The following is a 21,425-nucleotide window of genomic DNA, read 5'->3' as shown; positions in this document are numbered from 1 at the left end:
GGGGAGCAAACTGTTTGCTTTTTGCAATTTAGGAACTTCTGTCAAATTTCTCTAACACTATTTCTAATTTGTATTATTTTTTTTCGAAAAATAAAAAATATGCTGACGTGTACAACTATAATTCACACGCACACACTTCTCACGTGGTAGCAATAGGTCTTCCCCAAAGAAGGAGCGGTTTACTCTCCAGAAATTAATTACATCCTCATGGTTCTCTGTGTCACCGTTGTTTTTGTGTTTGGAGATGGGAAAGATCTCAAAGAATGCATTTGGAGTTGTGGTCGGTCTAGTTATGCTAATCACCACCATATTATCGACCTTCGTCATGCTCATGATTTGGAGGACCTCAATTGTGCTGGTCGCTCTTTACTTTGTCACATTTTTTCTTATTGAAGGGGTTTATGTTAGTGCGGTCAAATCAGAGGGTGGATGGTTATCTTTTGCCATTTCCATCTTCCTTACATTTATCATGTTTGGCTGGATTTATGGGAGGTAGAGAAAGTTAGAGTACGAAATGACCCATGAAATTACTTTAGACAATCTTGGTATGCTTTTGGCCAACCCAGAAATCCAAAGGGTTCCAGGACTATGCTTCTTCTACAGTAATATCCAAGATGGACTCACTCCTGTCCTTGGGCATTACATCAAGAATATGATGTCCTTGTATAAAATCACTGTTTTCGCAACCCTTCGTTACTTGTTGGTTGCTAAAGTGCCTCAATAGAAGTGAAGTCTTGTCAAGAATTTGGGCCTTAAAGGGGTGTATGGCTGTGTCATTCAGTATTATTTAGCTGTCAGAGTAAACCCCTCCCCCCCTTCTTTGGGAAGACCTATTGCTATCACGTGAGAAGTGTGTGTATATTTTTTATTTTTCGAAAAAAAAAAAAACAAATTAGAAACCGTGTTAGAGAAATTTGACCAAAGTTCCTAAATTGCAAAAAACAAACAGTTTGGCCTCCAAACTTTTAAGAAAAAAAGTTTGGCCTCCAAACTGTCAAAAGGTGTAAATTTTATACCCTTTTTAGTCGTTTTTAGTTACAAAAAAGTCAAAAACTTAACACTCCGCCTAACTAGACCCCTCACTCCAGCTCAGAAATGTCGCCACGTGTCACCTAAACACCTTCCAATTGGCGAACCATCTCAACATTCCAGTTTCCAGGCTTTGAGAAAAAACGAAACGTGAATCCGGTCACCAACCATAACCCAAAAATCTTCCTTCCCACCAACTGTTTGAATAAATTCCCCAACCACAAAAACAATCACAACACATTTCTAACCTTGTTGTAAACAGCATTGTACCTAAAATGAACTCTTTAATGGCTTTTAAAGTTAATATAACTATATCTAGTCTTGATTCTAGTTATAAACGAACTGGGCTTGTTTTGAATTCGAAAAGAGATGTAGTAAGTTGTGTTTTGGGAGGGAAACAGGCTGCTATAACACCTGTTGAAGACGATGGCCATTTGTTGTCGTCCGCGCAATCAGTTGAATTGAGTGGGATACAGAGGAATATGAATGTTTTACCAAGTGGGTATTGTTTTTAATTTAGTCTTATATTATCTGATATGTATAGATATAGTTGCAGTGTAGTATTGTTGACGAGATTTATATAGATGAGACATTCATTGCATGAATATTAGTTTGCTATGTGATGCAGGTGGTAACTCGTTAGTTGGTAAAGTCTGTTGGAATATATCTCTGCCGTTATTTAAGATAGTTGTGATGTAGTATTGTGTAAGGGATTTATATCGGTAAGACGTGCATTGCATGAAAATAGATTTTTGTGATACTGCAAACATTTGGTCCGACAGTTTTTACGTAAATGAAAAGTAAAAGTTAGTTCATTGCTATATAATACAGGTGCTAACTAGTTAGTTAGCAAAGTCTGTGGCAATTGCCAAATCAGCTTGTCATTCCATTGTTATATTTACCAAATTGGGCAATAGCATATATAATACAGATATAAAGATTTTCCATAAAAAAAATTAACCAATCATTCATAACAGCATTTGCTCTGATTGGTAAAAGTATATGTAATATGGAATGATGCGCTGATTTAGCTGCCACAGCTAGAGTGATTGATGCTACATATTTCTCCTAACATTACAATTAAAAAATCATAGTGTGACACTTACAACTAGACAAGAGCTTTGCATCTTCGCACCGATTGAGATCATCTTTGGCCCTACTCGTCCTCACTGAGAAGGTTAGAATTAAGATTTACACAACAAACATAGAAGGGTTGCAATAGTTTGGTGGTGGTGATGAAACTGGAAAGATAGCCACGTATTTTATGTACCATACTACATTACTACACTTTATACAAATAATGAGTATGCTTATTTCTGTTTACAATTTTTTTCTATCCATTTGTGCCCCTTTTGAACAAACGATTGTCCATAAAAGTACTCTTCTAGTAATAAGTGATTGAGAATACTTAATTAACTATGTGTTCTTTTGTTTTTATACAAAAAACAACTATTCACATTATGTGTAGATGAACCTGTTATTTACACACTTAGGCAACACTACTGGCTTAGGTATGGAAACAACCTATATTATCCAAAAACAGTAACTAGTTCCTTAACTTTTCGTGCCATTATTAACTTATTCAAAAGACTAAATTTGTCGAACGTTGGTTAAAATAAAGATTGTTTTGAGCTGGACTGTCATTTTTCAGTTAGTTGGCAAGACATGTTACTCTTGATCTCCCTTTTTTGTGTGTGACATGAACTTCTTGCTGTAACTTTGTCCGAGTAAACAATTTAAGTTTTTATATATCAAAAGTATCTCTATATTCGTTGCTTAATTAAGTTATCCTCCCCTAACACCCTCATGTGCGTTCCAGTTTTGAAGTGTTTACATGAAATGCAGGACCATTAACATCAAAAGATCTTTCCCCTTCTTCCGATGGTTGTTCAAATGTGCGAGTAGCGTATAAGGTATTTTGAGGAAACCTCATTGACCTGGTTATTTCTTTCTTGATTTATCAAAATACTATGCTAGCTTCTAAATCAAGTAAGTGCACTATGCTAATATTTACCTTTAATTACCTTACATTGATTTCATAAACTAATGCAGGGGGCGCCAGGTGCATTCAGTGAGGCTGCCGCCCTCAAGGCATATCCACTGTGTGAAACTGTTCCCTGTGAGGAATTTGAAGCTGCATTTAAGGTATATGCTATTATATGCAATTTGCAGTAAAGTATCCATTGTTGTTGCTACCTGTGTACTTTTGATTTCTGTGTTTAGGCTGTTGAACTGTGGGTGGTCAATAAAGCAGTTCTTCCCATTGAGAGTTCTGTTGGTGGAAGTGTGCATCGAAATTATGATTTACTGCTTCGCCATAGGCTGCACATTGTGGGTGAAGTGCAGATGGTTGTCCAACACTGCCTTCTCGGACTGCCTGGTGTGAGAATGGAGGAGTTGAAACGTGTCATTAGCCATCCCCAGGTTGCTATTTATCATCATTTTCTTATCCTTATGTTAGATAGATTTTGGGGTGTTTAGGACTCTCAGTGAAGGTGAACTATCTCCTGCGCATAGTTCTGTGCTGGGTATCAGCGGTTTAGACGTTAAACTATTCCTTGAATGGAGCTAATATTATTGCATAAGAATGTGTTTACAAACCGCAATTTGTGATTTTTGTTTTATTCTTGAGAAAAAAAAATTATAAGGTCAATAGGTTGGAGAAAGGCATTACATTCTGGATATCTTATTTTAGTTTAATTCTGTTTTTAGGTGTGGAACAGAATGCTTATTTTCTTAGCTAAGATGGTTTTCATGCAACAAATCTGTCATTCAGATTCTTCTGAAAATGAGTTATCATCTATTTTACTGCTGTCTTACAAGTTCATCGATACAAAATAAAAATGCTATCTTTCAAGTTAGACAGTTCTTTCTTACCAAGCAAACAAAAACAGTTCTTTCTTGCAAGCACTGTGCTTACTGTATAGATTCCCTTTGTTCTAAAGGAAAATACGTTGACCAGGGGAAGGAATGTTGGGCCTACTTTTGGGCCCGTGGATCTCACTAGCACCGATATTGTCCCCAACTTAACCACCTTGGGCTTAGGTGTGGGGTTTCATCCTTAAGAGGCCCCGGTAGTAATTCGGGGGACCTACACACACTCTTATATTGCTCTTCATCTTCTTTCTTTATCAATGTGGGGCTATCTTTTCTCTTTTTGTATATTGGTCCACACATCCACCAAGGACATCGTATTATTGAAAATTTATTTTATACTATTTTATTTGTTTGTTGGAAAGGTTTGGCACTCAAATTTGTTTGCTTGTTTTGAGAACTAAGATGATTTCTGTTCGTGTGGAACGAATCTGGAATCAGTTTCTTCTGAAACTGAGTTAAAGATCTCTAGCTTCTGAAGTATGAAAGTTCTTCTTTGCAGGCACTTGCTCAGTGTAAGATCAGCTTGAACAAGTTGGCTGTTGTCAAGGAAAGCGTTGATGATACTGCAGGTGCTGCTCAGGTGATCTATGAATGTGTCTCCTATAACTCTTTGGTTAACTTATATTACTGTGAGATGATATCCTGCTTAACCAGAGAATGTGTACCAGTTGGTAGCGTCAATCAATTTAAGAGATACTGGAGCTATAGCCAGTGCACGAGCTGCAGAGATATATGGGCTCAACATCCTTGCAGAAAGAATTGAGGTAGTATGTCTGTTAGTGTCACGTTAGGCTTCTTTCAGCTCCATTTTTTTTTTCTGTATCTTGGTTTGTCGCTCGGACATTATGTTAAACTACTTGAGGATTTTTTATAGTAAGTTGCTGTATCCACGTGAGTTGGACAATCAAATTGTTTTCCCTTATCTTCTTATTTAGTTATTTTCTGTAACATCTCTTACATTCTGGAGGGATCAAACAGGTACCCACCTTCCCCAATCCCCCCTCCTCTTTCTTCTCTGTCTTGTTTTCCTCTTATAGTTTGCATTCTCAGCTTCTCAGCCATATAATACAACTTGTGAAGCACCATCTCCAAGAAGTAGCTTCAAGTGAACTGACACATCTTTTTATGGGTCAATAGATACTTGTACTACATCCCACATGCTTATTCTTTCATGTCTTGTAGTTAACACTCCATCCTGGCCCATTAGGTCTACGTATTTCTTTAGGGATTTCCTATTAAAAGAATTCTTTTCCGGCCATGGTTGAAAACTTTCACCTTTCTTCTTTGTAGTTTTGGCAGAAATACACCCCCAAGCTTCTGTCACCCAAGAAATGCATGTCCTTGAGCATGTATGTAAGGTGCTCCCTCTTATTGTCGCTTCTGCACCTTTGTTGGAGCAGCCTTTTAACAATGTTCACTCGAATGAAGATTCTTATTTCAGTTTGTCAAGATCTATACAAAATGCTACTTGGTTTGCTAATTATAGAAGCATTGGGCAGGATGACTCTGACAACAACATAACCCGTTTTTTGATACTTTCAAGAGAACCTGTTATCCCCAGAGCTGACAGACCATTTAAGGTAGAATTCTTTTTGTTGTTAATTCGTTTATTTATTCACTACGTGCATGATATTAAAGAAGCAGAGTTTTTGTTATTCTTATTTTGGTCACAAGACGAGCATCGTCTTCACTCTAGAAGAGGGCCCTGGAATACTATTTAAGGCTTTGGCAGTCTTTGCTCTGAGGGGGATTAATATGACAAAGGTATCTCCTTGTGGATCTTGTTTTTGTTATCCACTCTTTTCGTAAAGCTTTACAACATTATTCCTGTGTGCAAATTCAGATTGAAAGCCGGCCACAAAGAAAACGTCCTATGAGGGTTGTTGATGAGTGTGACAGTGGGAGCGCCAAGTAAGTGCCTCTTCCCAGTATGTTTAGCATTTATGAAACATAGTTGGGCATCTTATTGGGTCAATACAGAATGAAATATATATTAACAGATAGAACTAAAAGTTATGATGTGAAGTTTAATATGTAAAAGGCAATATAAAATGAAGAGAAGTAAATGTATGTATTAACTTACAGCAAAATGGTAACCGGAAAACTAATGGTTCTCTCAATATAGCGATCTAGATACATAAACATTTCATCTCTTACCCAAAAGTGTAGACAAGAAGGTCTACTCTGAGGCTCTCAAAGTTTTGTAAAAAAGTTTTAGGAAAGAAGAGACAGTAATATGCGCTATGATTCATAACGCAAAAGTTACATAACATCCTTATATATGGGAAATGCTGTCTTTGATATGACTTTCAGGGATAATAAAATCTAACGTCCTGAATTTCTGATGGAACTACTGGAGATATCACTAGTAAAAGATTATACACTATAGATGTTAAAAGATTTTATCTGTGTCTTTTAACATTTAATAGAATTATTCTTCAATTGTTTCAGTGAGGTGAAACTTCCTTTTATGTTCAGTTTAAAGCCTATAAGTTGGTTAAGTGAATCCTTTATGATGACAGGTACTTTGATTACCTTTTCTACATTGATTTTGAAGCATCTATGGCAGAGCCACGTGCACAAAATGCTCTGGGACATCTGCAGGTATGTGCTTCACCATTTTACTAGCTGTTATTAGCATGTGTTCGCCACAGCTGTTATTAGCATGACTAGTGACTCCTTAAACTTAAATATATAAATAATGGTCATTATAATTCAATCACCTATCTGATGAACATATTAACTGTAAGATCATAAAGTTGGTTTGGGATTTGTCACTAACTATGAGCAACCATTCACTTAACATGATGCTATTTGCTTTATCTGGGCTTGGCATCACCTGCTCAAGCGTATTACTCATTCATTCATGTAAAATAGAGAGCTGAAAATATTTATGAATATGCTCAGATAGTCAGGTAATAGCGTAATATGTAACTAGTACAATAAGAATGTGTAACAAACTGACAAAACTCGGCCGTATGTTTTGTGGAATTGCTCCCTCATACAGTGTCCTGGCCCAATCTGGTTGGAAAGAAACAACAACTAGAAAGTAAAAGCACTCCTCATATCTTGACCAAATTATCGCAAGCATGAAAAACCTTTGGGGTGCTTTTGCTAGATTCTAGAAGTGTGTAGCGCTTCAGGTTTGATAACTTCGCATATAGTTGGTTGAGCATGGTATTAGAGTTTTTCTTGTATTATTACGTAAGGTTTCTAAGTCTTGTACACTCTTCAACTCTTAATAAACTTTTTGGTACCTGGAAATATGGGGAAAATACATATTCGCACTACTACAGACTACAATCATATAATGTATAAATCTTATTTATTAGGTCATTAACTTATTACTGAATAAAGAAACCAAACTACGTTTACATGATAATATCACAATCGTCAATGATATTTAGTAAGTAGCAAATGTTATATTTGGCTATATATCTACCTTAATTATATGTTAGTGTCTAAGCTGAGACATTAAATAGGCGTACTTACTGTAACCGACTATTTTTCCTATATAAACAGTGTGAGAGAAGGCCAAAACTAATCAAGCCATATGCTCTTTTCTCCTCAAACTTTTCTCTTCATTAGCTGTAATCACAATTTACAATTATCTATCTTATGACCGTATCGAAAGCATGTTGTGAATTTGTGATCATGAAAGTTAATCCCCCCAACGTTTGAAATCAGAACTCTTTCCTGAAAGTTCTGGAATTCTTTTGCAAGTAAAGCACGTACAGCTGGGTTCATCTATTGTTAACTTCGCCCCTTCGTGGTGTCATTTGTGTATCCGTGGCTTCTGATTCTGATTACTCATTATCCACTAACTTCCCTTGTTCCTATTGAATGCTTCAATCAAAGCGAGAGTTAAATGAGGTATGAGTAGCATTTACCGAACCCCTAATAAGAGTTACCTCTTTAGCAGAATGATCACTTTACCATTTATGCGTTGTCCTCACACCTTTGGCTTTGCTTTTTATGTATACCTATCATTCCTGCTCATTTACGCTTGAATATAGCTAGGTTGCATTGACACGGATACGTGTGTCCATATTCGACACAGATACAAAGTGTCTGGCACGGAGAAATATAAAAAATTGGGATATATGACATACAATATGTGTCCGATATGTGTCCGACATGGACACGTCGATACGTATCTGACACAAATTCTTTTTAAAATATGGCATGCTCATGAACGTAGGAATATAGGAATAGCAATGAGACATGCAATATAGAGAATTGTGAATTGTAACAGTCAATAAGCAGCATTCAGGTCCTTGCTACCCACCTACGTAATTTCAAGTTAGTGACTTTACAGACATTTTTGCTTCTGCACCACAAGGTTCTGATATGAAGTTTCATCAGGTCTTATTTAATGTACAACTGTATGTTAAACTGATCGGACTGTGGCACTTAAGGCACTGGGAAAAACCTTAAACATGATTGTTGACCAATGGGTCGCTCAATAATCACAGGCTTGTTTTATTGTCTTTCTTTTCATATGTATGAGAATCTGTAGAGGTTGAATCTGGTAAAAATAATGATTCTTAAAATACTAATTCAAATATGTATTAATTCGTAATCTGATAGTAGTAATATTGACAATCGTCATCATAATCAGCCTAATGGTAGGTATTAAGGTGAAAGTTGATATTACTAGGTCATTACTTTCTTAATGCTGTCTGTCAATCTATATAATTATATCTGCATAGAATACATGTGTATGTATTAATTAAATTGTTATTATGTCTCATGCTTATGACCTAAAGAAATTCAGATTCCTGTTTATTATGTGCAGGAATTAGCACCATTTCTTCGGGTCCTAGGTTGCTATCCCATAGATACAGCTCAATAGAAGTCTTTTTGCTATTTCAGTGGTTTCTCCAAGCTTGCAAGATGACAATCATTCTGCTTTTACATTGCCGGTTCATATTAATGTGATTGCCCTCTCCTTCTGATGAGATCTTATCCGAAAGATTTACATTCTTAAATGTCAGATTGGACCATGCATGTATCAGTTTGCTGTGTTAGCTGCATGAACATATGCAATACAAGCCGGTTGCTCATGAAAGGGTTCAGTCGTGAAACAGAATAGAATGCACAATTCATGCAAACCATTTGTTATGTGTTCCATGTGTTGTAGCAGTTCTCTAGTTTAAGGATGCGGAGATGCTTTGTAATTGGTGATCATGTTCCCCACCTCAAGTGTCTCTTTTAAGAATTTGGGAGGATAACTCTATGGAGCTTAGGAGTATATGGCTAATTGATTTTCGCTTCGTTTTGCATGGATATCGTCGGTCATACTTTTAGCTTTGCAGCTGAAAACAGATAGTTGTGAGGTTCTGTGCAATTTGCTATGTTTCCATTATTGTCCTCTTGCTTACTGCAACATTTTCCACCGAGGGGGCTTGAGCTCTCATTGCTGAAGTTGCTATTTTACTTTTTTTTACCAATGTAACTGAGCAACAACTTGCTTGTAATTTGAGTTGAGGATGTTCAATTTAATTTACAGCACAAGACCTTTACCATTTTCTTTGGCCAGATAATAGTATTTGGTTGTTTACGTGTATGCGGCACTAAATCTATGTAGTATATTATGAGACTAGCAGATCCATTTGAATGAAATGCTGGCTTTGGATAATAAGGACGAACTTCAGGCTTTATATTAGCGTCAATGAATTTCCGTCAGAACATTCCAATGTACAACAACAAATAGCAAGGAATAGGCCCCTTACACCACACAGCTCATAATGAAATTCCGTCATAATGAAACATTTAGACTAGCAGCTTGCAGGCTTTTCCACAGGGGATTTTCCACAGTTTGATTAAATTACTATAAAGAAGCTTTCAAACTAAACTTAAGTGGCTACTTAAGAAACAGATCATTAGATTTACATATACTTCATCCAGACACCATATGTTTTCATAGATGCTTTTTAACATAGTTAATATTCATTGCAAATTAATATGAACTAGAGTGGTGATTGTCTAGACATTTATTCGCTTTAGTTGGTTCATAACATGATAATCTGCCGAGCCACCCACTCTCTGGACCCACTCCTGATTCATATGATGATCACTCTTCCTTGTGCAGCTCTTTCAGAAAATCTTGATTGTCAACCAAGACCTAGGAATAAGCCATGAGATACAGAATTTGTAAGTATTCAGCACAAATTCAAAGTACGGTGATCCTATTACTATCATTTAGTCACAGAAATCTCCTATCACTATAATATTGGCATTTATACGACTATCCTTTTACAAGACTGGGCACGAAATTTGCTAAGAAATTGTTGGAATAAGCCTGGGTTTTCAAGATTAGTCTGAGTCGGGTGATAAAATAACGACAAAAAAATAACTGCAACCAAAAATATTTTGAAAGCACCACCATTCGACAACTAAATATAACCTGCATGCCTGCATCTTTTGATTTATTAGGCTGACTGCATCCTAATCGATAGATAATATGTCTAGTTTCTTTTGATTCAGGTAATTTAGCTGTTCCCTAAATAGGCATGAGTGACTGCTGCTAAGTAGTCTAACAAATAGCAACTTCTATAGGCAACAAGTCAACAACCACCTCTCAAACCTCCACTAAATGTTTTGACGCTAATATATTAAGGAGGAAGTCAATCAATTTAACCCTACTATAAGCAGCCTTTGATGCAATAAGAATATTACAATGTTGTGCCTGTGAAAGATGGAACACAATACATGAGAAGCTATTTTGAAATGGTACGATTTACCAAAACAAGAAAAAAGAAAAAGAAACAGGACTTACAATTTTCCAGCCATCTGGATCCAGAAAAGAGGTAATTTTGGTGTTGATTCCTGGAATTGGCCCAGGTTGGCGAGTAATCTTCCCTCCCAGTTCTTGAATGGCCAGATTGACAACCTCAGCACTCTTATAAACATCGTCCGTGCTTATAGCAATCTAGTAAGGAAGTATTACAAGCATTAGTAAATCATAACCACAATGAGATGATTGTAAAGTAAATAATGGAAGAGAATAAGGGTATAACTTACTTGTGCATAAGCATCTCCTTTAGTATATTCTGTCACACCATAATTATAGGTCAGCTCCAAAACAGTTGACTCCATTTCATCGGCGTACCCCATCATCGCTATAGTGTACTTTAAAATGCAAGATAACTAAATTAGTAATCGTGGTAAGAGAAAAGTACCACAGAGAACAGCTGCTATGATAAAGAGTAAAACATTTACCTTGTATTTCTTATTGTCCTTTTTCCTTAGTAACTTCATACCCAAGGCCTGCATGGAGAAAATTCAATTGTAAACAAAATCTTATCATCACTTTCAGAAAACCGAATGGCCTGAGATCAGGGACGGACCCAGTATATCAATTATTACATAACGTCAAAATAAGTCTATGCTAATCTCTTGCTACTTTAGAAACCTACTCTAGACTATAAACTTTTGTACCTTCTAATTAGTTTTTCATGTTTTCAATCAAATAAAAATTCAGTAATTTAACAAGTTTCTATAAAATAAAAATCAGTATTTTAACAAGTTTCTAATCCATTTAGTTCTTCAAAACACTAACGACTACCATTTTATCCTATTCAAGCCAGCTTTCAAATAAATGTGGATTACAGGTTTTCTGGGTCCGTCACGGCGTGAGGTCATTATCCTTGGCATTCTTGTAAATGATAAAAATAAGCAGATACAAAGTATCTTTCACCATCCATAGTGTTGAACACAACATCTAAACAGTTTTTATAGCTACCTTAACAACGTGTCTGTACTCTATCCCCTGGTTATCAGCCTCAAGTAGCATCGTTTTCATCATAACCATAAAATCAATATCGTTATCTCATTTCCTACTACTATGTACTTCACGGAATCATTACATGGTTCAGAATCATAACACATAAAATCAATATCGAGATGTAAGAGAGGGGTGTGAACTCAGCTGGGATGATTTATAATAAGTACCTACTAGAAATTATGCTATACCTTAAATACATGTGACCAAAAAAGTTAACATCAGATCAGAGTCAGACACTACCTTCTCATAAAAATTAATTGCACGGTCCAGATCAGTCACACGAAGCATAACTTGACACAGTGGCTCTGGAGTTGGTCCCCTCTGGATTAGCTCAAAAGTATAGTCATCCGGATCCTTCACAAAAGCAATGACTGTCTCCCCACCTAAAACTGCACCAGGTTCGCGTATGACCTTTCCTTCTTTGGCTCGTACATTTTCAACCAACTTATGAATCTGTAAATGAATGAAGTTAAGAAATTCAAGTTTCCATATATATCAACGACTATATAATCATTCTAATCTCCAGCTCAAACAAAACTCACATCTTCAGTTGCTATAGCAAAATGTCCAAAGCCTGATCCAATATCATAGCTATCCTTTCCATAGTCTACAAATTAGGATAGGCAAAAGTGCATTAGAAACTAAACATTAACAGGACATGGGAGACTAAAGAGAAACAAGTTACAGTGGGGAGGGGGAGGGGGGAAATGGAAAACCAAAGTCTCTCAAATCTCAGTTCTCATATAGTCATAATACATAATCCAGCTAAGTGTTACCCATCTTGCGCAAAAGCATCAATAATATATATAACTTCTTGAAGGATACCATGTAATAAAGTATATGGCTTTCTCTTTCACCAATCTTATAGCCAATCAAAACCGACCAAAATGTTGCCGAAACATATCAGTGCCTTGGACAAGAATAATTTTGGGACTCCAGAGTTAAGCATGGTTTGTAAAAAACACCAACAACAGTAAAAGAAAGTACAAATCCATACTGTATGTTAGCTCAAGAACGAAGTGGGTCTCTTCTGGTCCAAATCCAAGGAAAGCATTAGAGTAATTTTCTTCTGGAATATCTCGTTTCCTCAATAGTTGCATTCCAAGACACTCAGTATAGAACCTAGTATCACAAACATAAGTCACTCAATCTATACACAAATACAAATCACTAATTCCAGATATAGTAAAGTAAAAAACACCAACTTAATAGTCTTATCCAGATTGCCAACTCGATACACAGCATGTAGGAATCGACGATTATCTGTCTTTGCCCATTCCACCAAATGCTCACTTGGAACAGTTTCTCCAGTTTCCGCCATAGTTAAAATCTGATTCCTGTTTTCATCCACGTTTCATAAACATAACAAATATTGATCTGATCATAATCTAAGATAAAAACTAAGCATAAACTAAACATGAAACAGTCTACACAACCAATGATAAAAAAGCACAACACTTAAAGTAACTAATCACTAATAAGATCATATAAACAAAGCCCAAGGGAGAAAAAGTACCTTTTTTTTTTAGAGAAGATCTAAAAACCCCGAACCTTAAAAACACCAAGTGAGCCGAGAGAAGTGAGAGTAGAAGTAAAGTTGTATTGAGTGATAGTGTGTACCTCGGGTGTATAGAAGGAGTGTGGTACGGGTTGTAAGGTTCGTTGAATTATGTCTAAGTTCAATGAACCCGGTTCGCAGTTATGAGATATACGTGTCAGTTTTTTAGAGTGAGGAGTATAGAATATTTGATGTGTCAGGATTTTCAGTTGAAAGAAAGGTAGCACGTGTTGTTAACATCGAATAAAGAGAGAAATAATTAAATATTCGAGGAAGCACGTGTATGTCTGAGTTAGAAAAGTTGTGGGCTATTGTTGGGCCATATGATATATTGGTCTTTTGCATATGGATTGTTCATGGATTCCTTGGTTTAAAAGCTCATCCATGATTCCCAAATTGATTTGACCACTTCACGAGCCAATCTGTCTTGCGAATTGCTTTTTGTACATGGACTCTTTGTTGTTGAAATCTGTATGTAGAGGGCGACGGTGTACTAGACGTCACACACGAAGGATTATATAATTATTATTTGTGTTATCTTACTGCACAGTACAAAAAAAATTACAAAAGTTGGTCTCACTAAAATATGATTATCCTTAGCTATATATACTAGCTACTGTGCACGTGGTACCCACGTGGGATCCACAAATTTATTTTAAATTTTTTTTTTAAACTTCTAAACGTTAAATTACTATTTTGCCCCTAAAAAGTTAAAAAATAATAATAAAATATGAAATTACCAAAATGCCCCTACGTCCACGCACATTTACTGTTCATTCGACCCCTCGTTTTTCTATATATTAAAGATGTCGGAATCAGATAGGTCATAGGTCTTACGTCATTTTCATCATTGTTTTTCGTTGCTGTTTTGTCTTTCTGAAAAACTAAAATTACAGTCGAAAATTTTGCATACCATATGAAATCACGAACTCTCAAAGTATACACACTGTTATTGGTAGGGTTCGGAGTTCATATTCCCATAATACCATGTTGATTTATGATGGTGATATATAAAAAAAAAATTGTTTTGGAGATATTTCGCCTCGGTAATTGTTTTATTTGGTTTTGGTGCAACTGTGCAAGGTGATGTTTAGATGTTCTTATGGAAAGGGGATTTTTTCCTTTTTTTTCTTTAATAAAAAAGATTGCTTCATAACGACGAGAAAGTAATTATACTTCTCCATGGTAGGAAGGACCAAAATATCGAATTCGGTGAATATCTTAATATATCTAAAAACCGATATATATTAGATATATTGGAAATATTATAGATATATATTTTTTATTAACCAGTCAAATTTTTGTTTTGTATGTCGATATATTAGAAATATCGTCAATATATCGGTCAAAGCCAACAATTTATATCATATATATCGGTCAATATATATTGTTATATCGGAAATTATGATATATATCAGGAAAAAATTCAATATTCAGTTAAAATATATTGAATATATCTATGTCGGTGTAAAAAAAAAATCCGTGAGCGGAGCGAACATTTTGGGAGAAGGGGGGTTATGTGGACAAAAACCAACTTGGTTGGTTTCTGTCTGTGTGTCCTCATCTCTTCCCTTCTGTTTTTTCTCTTCGTCTCTCTCACTCTCCCTTTTCCTCTCCCTCTCCAGACACTCTAAATCTCCACTCCTCCTCCATCTCCACTCCTCCATCTTCCTCTCCCACTCCGCTCACCCCCACTGCTTAGCAGTATACTAGTATATATCGGACATATAGTCGATATTTTGGGCCTCGCTCCATAGTGCCATATTATGTCACTATGTCATATTATGTCATATTATATATATATATCGGCAATATATCGGACATATAGTCGATATTTTGGGCCTCGCTCCATAATGCCATATTGTTTAGCACATGTCGGATTTACTTTTCCAATTTCGATGTAAGTCTAAAGCTGCATGCAACAAAATAACAAAAGCTATCAGAAATTATAGATAAGTGAATTATTTTGTACTAGCAAAAATGCACGTGCTCTGCACATGCTTGACAAACAAATTTTATTGAAGAGAGTGAACATTTTATGCCTTTATGAATTTTTTTTAGAAGGCGGAACTGTGAAACCCAATTCTGTATATTCCTGCTATCCAAGTTCATAAAAATAAAAATGATTACTCGAGCTTTTTTCCATATTGTTTTTCTGAACATTTACAATCACTTCAATAACTTCTAGTGACCAACTCAAGTTTGAGTGGAGTTCATGCAATAATACGTTTAAAAGGGAAAAAATATGATCACCATGTACATGAAACTACAAAAGCAATAGATCATAGTTGGTTACACAGCTACAGAGATTCAAAGAAGTGCTGGGTTCAAAGCAAGGGGAAACACTGTATACTAAGCAAGGAGCCTTTGACCCTCACAATGTAAAAACTGTAAAAGAAGCAATGCCCATTTATATATTTTAATACAAACTAAAACTGTAATCCATTTACTGCTACAAAAACACTTGTAAAAAAATTGAAGAAAATCAGTCAGCTTGCTAACAAATTCTCCTGTCTTCACTTTTGCTATTCCATACTATTTAAAATTCATACCTAAGTTAAAATTGTTCGACAAAGCGAACCTGTAGAATATCTTTTCCCATTGAAAAGTACATCCGTTGTGAAACATATAGTGATCACCATATATAAGATAAAACCAGGACACTCAACCTACTCAAAAGTTACAATAAGACAAAAAAAAAAAACAACTAAAAAAAACACAGAGAGGACATGCTCCCGAACACAGACATAGGATTTCCATATGTGGCAACTCCCATGCATTCATCCTCTTCTTATAATTCTTATATGCATCCTGAAAAATGAAAAAGAACCAGATAAGTATGAAAAGTCAAGTAAATTGAGAATTCAAATACATGGGGTTAACACATTGATATAAAAGTATAAGAAAAAAAAAACAACACATATTGCTTGTATAGTTAGCAATGTCACTAAACCAAAGGATATAGTTTAGCCAATTGGAAATTGAAATGATTTGCATAAGTGATTTTTACAAACATATGCAATAAACTTGATAGTAAGGATGACAATAGAGACCAATGAATGTCTAAATTAAAACCATACATCCATAAATCACTTTGGTACAAAGCAAGTTGTGGAGGGAATATTTACCCAAGGTTTAAGGAAATTAAAAACACTAAATTAAAATAGTTGTAAACATTAATCTTAATTTCAAGCCTCGCTCACCACCTTGATGTCCATTGAGGGTTAAAAGTTAACAACAAAATCATTCAACAACCTTTCAAACATAATGATTTATTTGTTCAATATACCTACACCACCGTAAATAGTAACTAAAACCTTGGTCGACATCTGCATATCGATAGATTTAAGGAATGAGTTCTAATCAATCTATCCTATGGTATAAGAGTTTCACGAATAAATCAATAATATTAAAATTTTAAAAAAATAAAAAAATAAAAAGTTATAAAGTTATAAAGTTGAGTAGGCACTTACAAAGTATTGACCAACTGTGGGAAAGTGCATATGCCTTGGATTGTTAAATTTCTCCAATTACTTGAAAGCAGTTTGAATTCCTAGTCTAAGAGCAATTGTTTAATATTTTCCCTCGTCTTGTACACTGGTTGAATTTTGATTTGTAAGTTGTGAGATGATTGAAAGTAAGGTCTAAAAAACTCATTTCTCCTTAAACAATCAAATTACTAAAATGTGGAAAATCCAACATACCAATGCCCTACAAAGCTAAACAGATTCGTCATGATAAAAAAAAATGTGTTAGACTCCATTGGTAAAAATTCATAATCCAACCAATGTCACCTACAACACATAAATTATAAGCTATTGAAGTCTTTCAGGGTTGTCAAGAGAGGGAAAAGAATTCTACCTTTAGTTCGTAGGCACATACCAAGATACATTGTTCTATTTGCAAAAGTCCCCACTCATTGCTATCGGAAATAATATGAGACCTAAAAACCAGGAATCATACAAAAAAAGAGTTAATGCATAATATCTAAGTCGAAATGTCATCATGAAGTTAGAGGAAAACTATTAACATCAATAATCTAAAACATGTTTCACTAAAGCTACGTCACATTGCCCAATCCCTACCGCTTGGATTTTAACATTAGGAAACTCTCCAAAACGAATCATCCTCCCCCACATTCATCTTATTTTATGAAAAATCCAACCTATTATAAACCCTATAGTCCAATAAGTTCAAGCTCAAGAGGTAGACCCTAAAACTTAGACAAACTTTATATTTCATAATGCAACCAAAACAGCCTACCTTATCTAAGAAGAAAAAAATTGCCTCCCTTGACGTGGAAAAAGGGAAGAGGTTTAATATGAATATAAGAGTCTTAAGTATATACAGCCCGGCCATCATTATTCACGCATAACATGACATTTAAGAAATTGATCTAAACCTCGAACAATGGCAATCTAAGGTACTTTCTTTGGGGATTCTTGGGCATTTAAACCATAAAAACAATGTTTGAATTTTGAGATTAACATTGACAACATCAACTACATATGATAATACGCCTCTCACATCTAAAAACACAGAGTGTTACATAAGTCAAGGCCACTCAAACCAAAACTAAAATATAAAATCTCAAAGAAAGTTTAAGAGATTTTGTATGAATTCATATTTAAATGTTGGTTCTGGCCATTCATTTATAACAACAACAGATTTAAGAATCGGACAATCATAATAACAGGCATAGCCATCAATGCATAGAGCCTATAAATCTTTTTTCTTGCTTTTTCTTACATTTGTTTTTGTGTATCTAAAAGTTCTTGTTTTACATTGTTAAGGCAACTTACATTTATATCAAGCAATAGTAATCTTAAAAAGGAGACTATGTTGTTGTGTATCTAAAATATTTGTGTTCAAGTAGTTACAAAGATTAAGAGGTGTAGGAAAAGACAAACCAATGAGACCGCTACTATGCTCAATTGCATTGGCAACACCAACAGCCCTTAAGTTGTCACCGTTTGTAACACTTCCCAGCACATCATTCATGTTGCTCACATGGGATTCAACCAATCCTAGAACATGATAGACTCCATTTGCCACTTGCCTAATTTCAAACCTAAACACATAGAAATATCACTTAGGCGATAACCTATTTATCGCTTTTCAAAAAATATTAAAAAAAAACTACAAAGTATTACCATTAGCAGAAAAAAAAAATGTAAAATAACATTCTAATTACCTATTTGAAGTTATCAGACCGAGATCCGTGCACAAGTAGGTCTCGAATTTGTTCATTATAGACTTTACATAAACTTCATAGTGTTATAGTCCCCGACGATCTCTCATGGTGTGAAACAACGCCTCAAGCCGAGTTACACAATTTACACCACGCTTTCTTTTGGGCCCTCCATCGTAAATGTCTTTCCAAATCCCTATTTGTCCATAAGCAATTATACGGACATTGTAGACATCTAACACGAGATGTGGCAAACGGGCTGTAAAAAGAAAATTGTAGAGACTATCAAGTCAAAACCTTCGTGCATTGTGTCTAACTCTATATAAGCATCATGCACATTAGAAGAACATTTCAACAACTTACCAATAACGTAATCACAAAGATCGCTTGGAATTTAGATCCAATATAAATCTAGTGTGTGCTCTTGAAATGACATTAAATCAAGAAATAGCTTATCAATGCCACATAAAATTGACCAAGTGAAAAAAAACAAACTGTTGTGACCTAGAACATTAGATAGTTTGCTTAAAATGTGTTGCATGCAAAAATACTCTCTAAGAGTTGGTTTGTTGAAGCAGTCTTTATTAAGATTTTCCTGTCTTATTTGGACATCAACCAATATAAGTAGTTTTTGGTGGGGGGTCCTCTAATGCATCAAGTAATAAAGTAACTAATCGACTCAAGCAAGAAGTTTGTGTTTTTCTTTTTTCCTAAAAGTGTAATTAAATATAGTCCAATGTTTCTACTTGTTTACAAAATACTTCCAAATTTTAAACTTTGCCATTCTAATACGCCCTGCCCTAGTGCACTAATTTTGATTCCCGGACATCTAGTAAGAATGTGATATACCATAAGATCTATAGAACCTTTATTTTTTTTTTTTTCAATTCCACAAACGATAGGCAAAGATGTTATTGAATCTGAAAGTACATAGTATGACCCATGGTTCTAAACCATGAAATAAACTTATGTCATTATCATGGAGAGCATCTAGAGGAACCTTGTCAATATACTCCATGATAGATGAAACAATCAATTCTCAATTTCAATAAGAAGGCTAATCTAGCACCCTAACAAAAAAAGAGAGAAACAACTCTTACCCTTTCTAGTTGCAATTTGCTAGGATGCTCCTAAACTCCTTTCAAACCAAAGCAGACAAATTTTTGGATGATTTGGAGTGACAGCTTGCAAAAATTGTTCGAAGAATACATGTGATATAGGGGTCAGTTGGTACTATTAGCCAACAAACCTTCTGCGACTTCGGTGAGTTGGTACTATTGAATGCATATTCAAAGCTTTATGGAATCTACCAAACTCTTGTAGTTATCCTTCGGAACTTAATTACAGGCTTCCAAGACGACGACATATCAAGCAAATTCATTTCAGAAATCAAGTATTCACACCTTCTAGTTGGTCCATCTCATTCCTCGATCTTGCGTAAGTCGAGATGCATCCTCGCATTACACTATTGTCTTGATTTTGCCATGATCTAACTCCTCAAACCTTTAGGGAAAAAAATGCTTCAATTGAATCAATAATTGTTACTCATACGTAATCAATAATTGTTAAGAAAGAGGCTTACATTCTTGCTCTTCTTGATAGTAACACTACCTAACCTTTGAAATGGGTTGCATACCAAGCTTTAGCATTGCCTTGTGACTCTTCTTCTTCGCTCGCTCGCTTTTATTAGACCGCTTCCATCTGCTAGCTTACCCGCACATGTGAATGGAAACCCAACATTGTAAAACTGAAGAAATAGAAGTTGATTGAAAAATACTCAAAAGTACAACCCAACCACAAAAGAAGAAAATTAAGCTTAGTCTCTATTGTCTTGCTTAGTAATCTTCTTACCTTCAAAGATCATAATTGTTCCTCTAGCAAGCATGGAAGTATCTTGAGATTAGTACGACTTTACCGATTATTATGCACCGATGGAAACCAAGGAACTCAATTTTTGGTGCCACAGAGCTTAGGCAACAGATTCCAAATGAAAAATATCCCAAGTTTACTTTTGCAAGGGATCTTATAATTGACTATACTTTTTCCATGTTCACCGGGCAGCCTAATCAACTCAACAATATCGAAGACACTTTACTTTTCTAAGAGGACATATGAGAGATTCTTCCACGAAATCCTACGAATCTAAGTTTCAGATTGAACATTTCAATACCAACATTACCATAAGAAACCCCTTTATATGTATTTCATAGAGGAAATTTACATGGTCAATCATGCATACCTAGATATATACAAACGAAACTGCTCGTATCAGCTTTGTGCACATTTTATAACCAAAATATACCATTCGTAAGTCAAGGTAACAAAGCCAAAGAGTAGCGATCATATACATACTTATTGGGAAAAATGTGTTCCTCTTTTTATTGTAGCATAATCGAAGCCTCTTTTTATTGAAGCATATTTATTGGGAAAAATGTGTTCCTCTTATAAAACAGGTAGAAGAGAAGCGAGAAGTATATGAAGCCATTATCGAAGCCAAAAAACTGATGCGAACAGATTATTACGAAAAGCAATAAACATATTACGTAAACTATTTGCAATCGATATCAAACCTCAGAAACTTTGTTTGCTTGAACCAAGGTGACTCCTTGTAATGTATAAGATGAATTCATTGAAGCGAGCACGAAACATTAAACAAGAATTCCAGTGTATATAAACAAAGTTTAGAGAGAAAATTGCCTTCGTAAGGATGCTCAAATCCGTAATCAACGTAGCTCGGGCTTTAAAAAAGAAAGTTTCAAATCCCGAACTATGAATTCCAACGTAGCCCCTGCACCACCAATAATACAATATCCAAAAATCAATAAAACCACCACTTTGTTATATAACAAAACAAATCCATATAAATATACTTACTTCTTAGCGATTCGTTTGTGGGTTTAGTTCCAATGGAATCGGGTGCTTTATCTTCATCTTCTTCAGAATCGATTAGTTCTTCTTCATGGATGGATAGTATATCATCT

The 21,425-nt window shown here is 35.3% G+C and overlaps 2 protein-coding genes and 1 long non-coding RNA gene across 4 annotated transcripts; 1 reads left to right on the top strand and 2 right to left on the bottom strand.

Moving 5' to 3' along the window:
* Nucleotides 1–916: 916 nt before the first annotated feature.
* LOC147483219 (arogenate dehydratase/prephenate dehydratase 1, chloroplastic-like) lies at nucleotides 917–9,469 on the top strand. 2 transcript variants are annotated; one of them, XM_086575482.1, is made up of 12 exons: nucleotides 1,237–1,527; nucleotides 2,875–2,942; nucleotides 3,082–3,174; nucleotides 3,253–3,453; nucleotides 4,406–4,486; nucleotides 4,575–4,670; nucleotides 5,197–5,264; nucleotides 5,348–5,486; nucleotides 5,581–5,670; nucleotides 5,750–5,817; nucleotides 6,429–6,510; nucleotides 8,705–9,469. In XM_086575482.1, exons 1-12 carry the CDS (start codon nucleotides 1,305–1,307, stop codon nucleotides 8,759–8,761), a joined length of 1,266 nt encoding a protein of 421 aa, XP_086431608.1. In that variant the 5' UTR covers nucleotides 1,237–1,304; the 3' UTR covers nucleotides 8,762–9,469. The 2 variants fall into 2 exon arrangements, with proteins under 2 accessions (XP_086431609.1, XP_086431608.1); XM_086575483.1 differs by lacking the exon at nucleotides 5,197–5,264 and having other exon boundaries at nucleotides 917–1,527; nucleotides 5,406–5,486.
* A 304-nt stretch (nucleotides 9,470–9,773) lies between these two features.
* LOC147483218 (lactoylglutathione lyase GLX1-like) lies at nucleotides 9,774–13,466 on the bottom strand. The gene is made up of 9 exons (XM_086575484.1): nucleotides 13,212–13,466; nucleotides 12,901–13,032; nucleotides 12,693–12,817; nucleotides 12,238–12,302; nucleotides 11,936–12,148; nucleotides 11,131–11,178; nucleotides 10,933–11,040; nucleotides 10,688–10,840; nucleotides 9,774–10,033 (listed from the first exon to the last, which is right to left on the bottom strand). The coding sequence occupies exons 2-9, from the start codon at nucleotides 13,014–13,016 to the stop codon at nucleotides 9,983–9,985; spliced, it is 879 nt and encodes a 292-aa protein (XP_086431610.1). The 5' UTR covers nucleotides 13,017–13,032; nucleotides 13,212–13,466; the 3' UTR covers nucleotides 9,774–9,982.
* Nucleotides 13,467–15,647: 2,181 nt separating this feature from the next.
* On the bottom strand, nucleotides 15,648–17,188 carry LOC147483217 (uncharacterized). Its single transcript, XR_015207003.1, has 2 exons — nucleotides 16,727–17,188; nucleotides 15,648–16,064 (listed from the first exon to the last, which is right to left on the bottom strand). It is a non-coding gene; the product is annotated as an uncharacterized LOC147483217 (long non-coding RNA).
* Between the last annotated feature and the right edge of the window lie 4,237 nt (nucleotides 17,189–21,425).

Source organism: Coptis chinensis, chromosome 8 (assembly GCF_015680905.1).
Source record: "Coptis chinensis isolate HL-2020 chromosome 8, ASM1568090v1, whole genome shotgun sequence".
Lineage (NCBI taxonomy): Eukaryota > Viridiplantae > Streptophyta > Magnoliopsida > Ranunculales > Ranunculaceae > Coptis > Coptis chinensis.
This window is presented reverse-complemented; position numbering and strand designations above follow the sequence as displayed.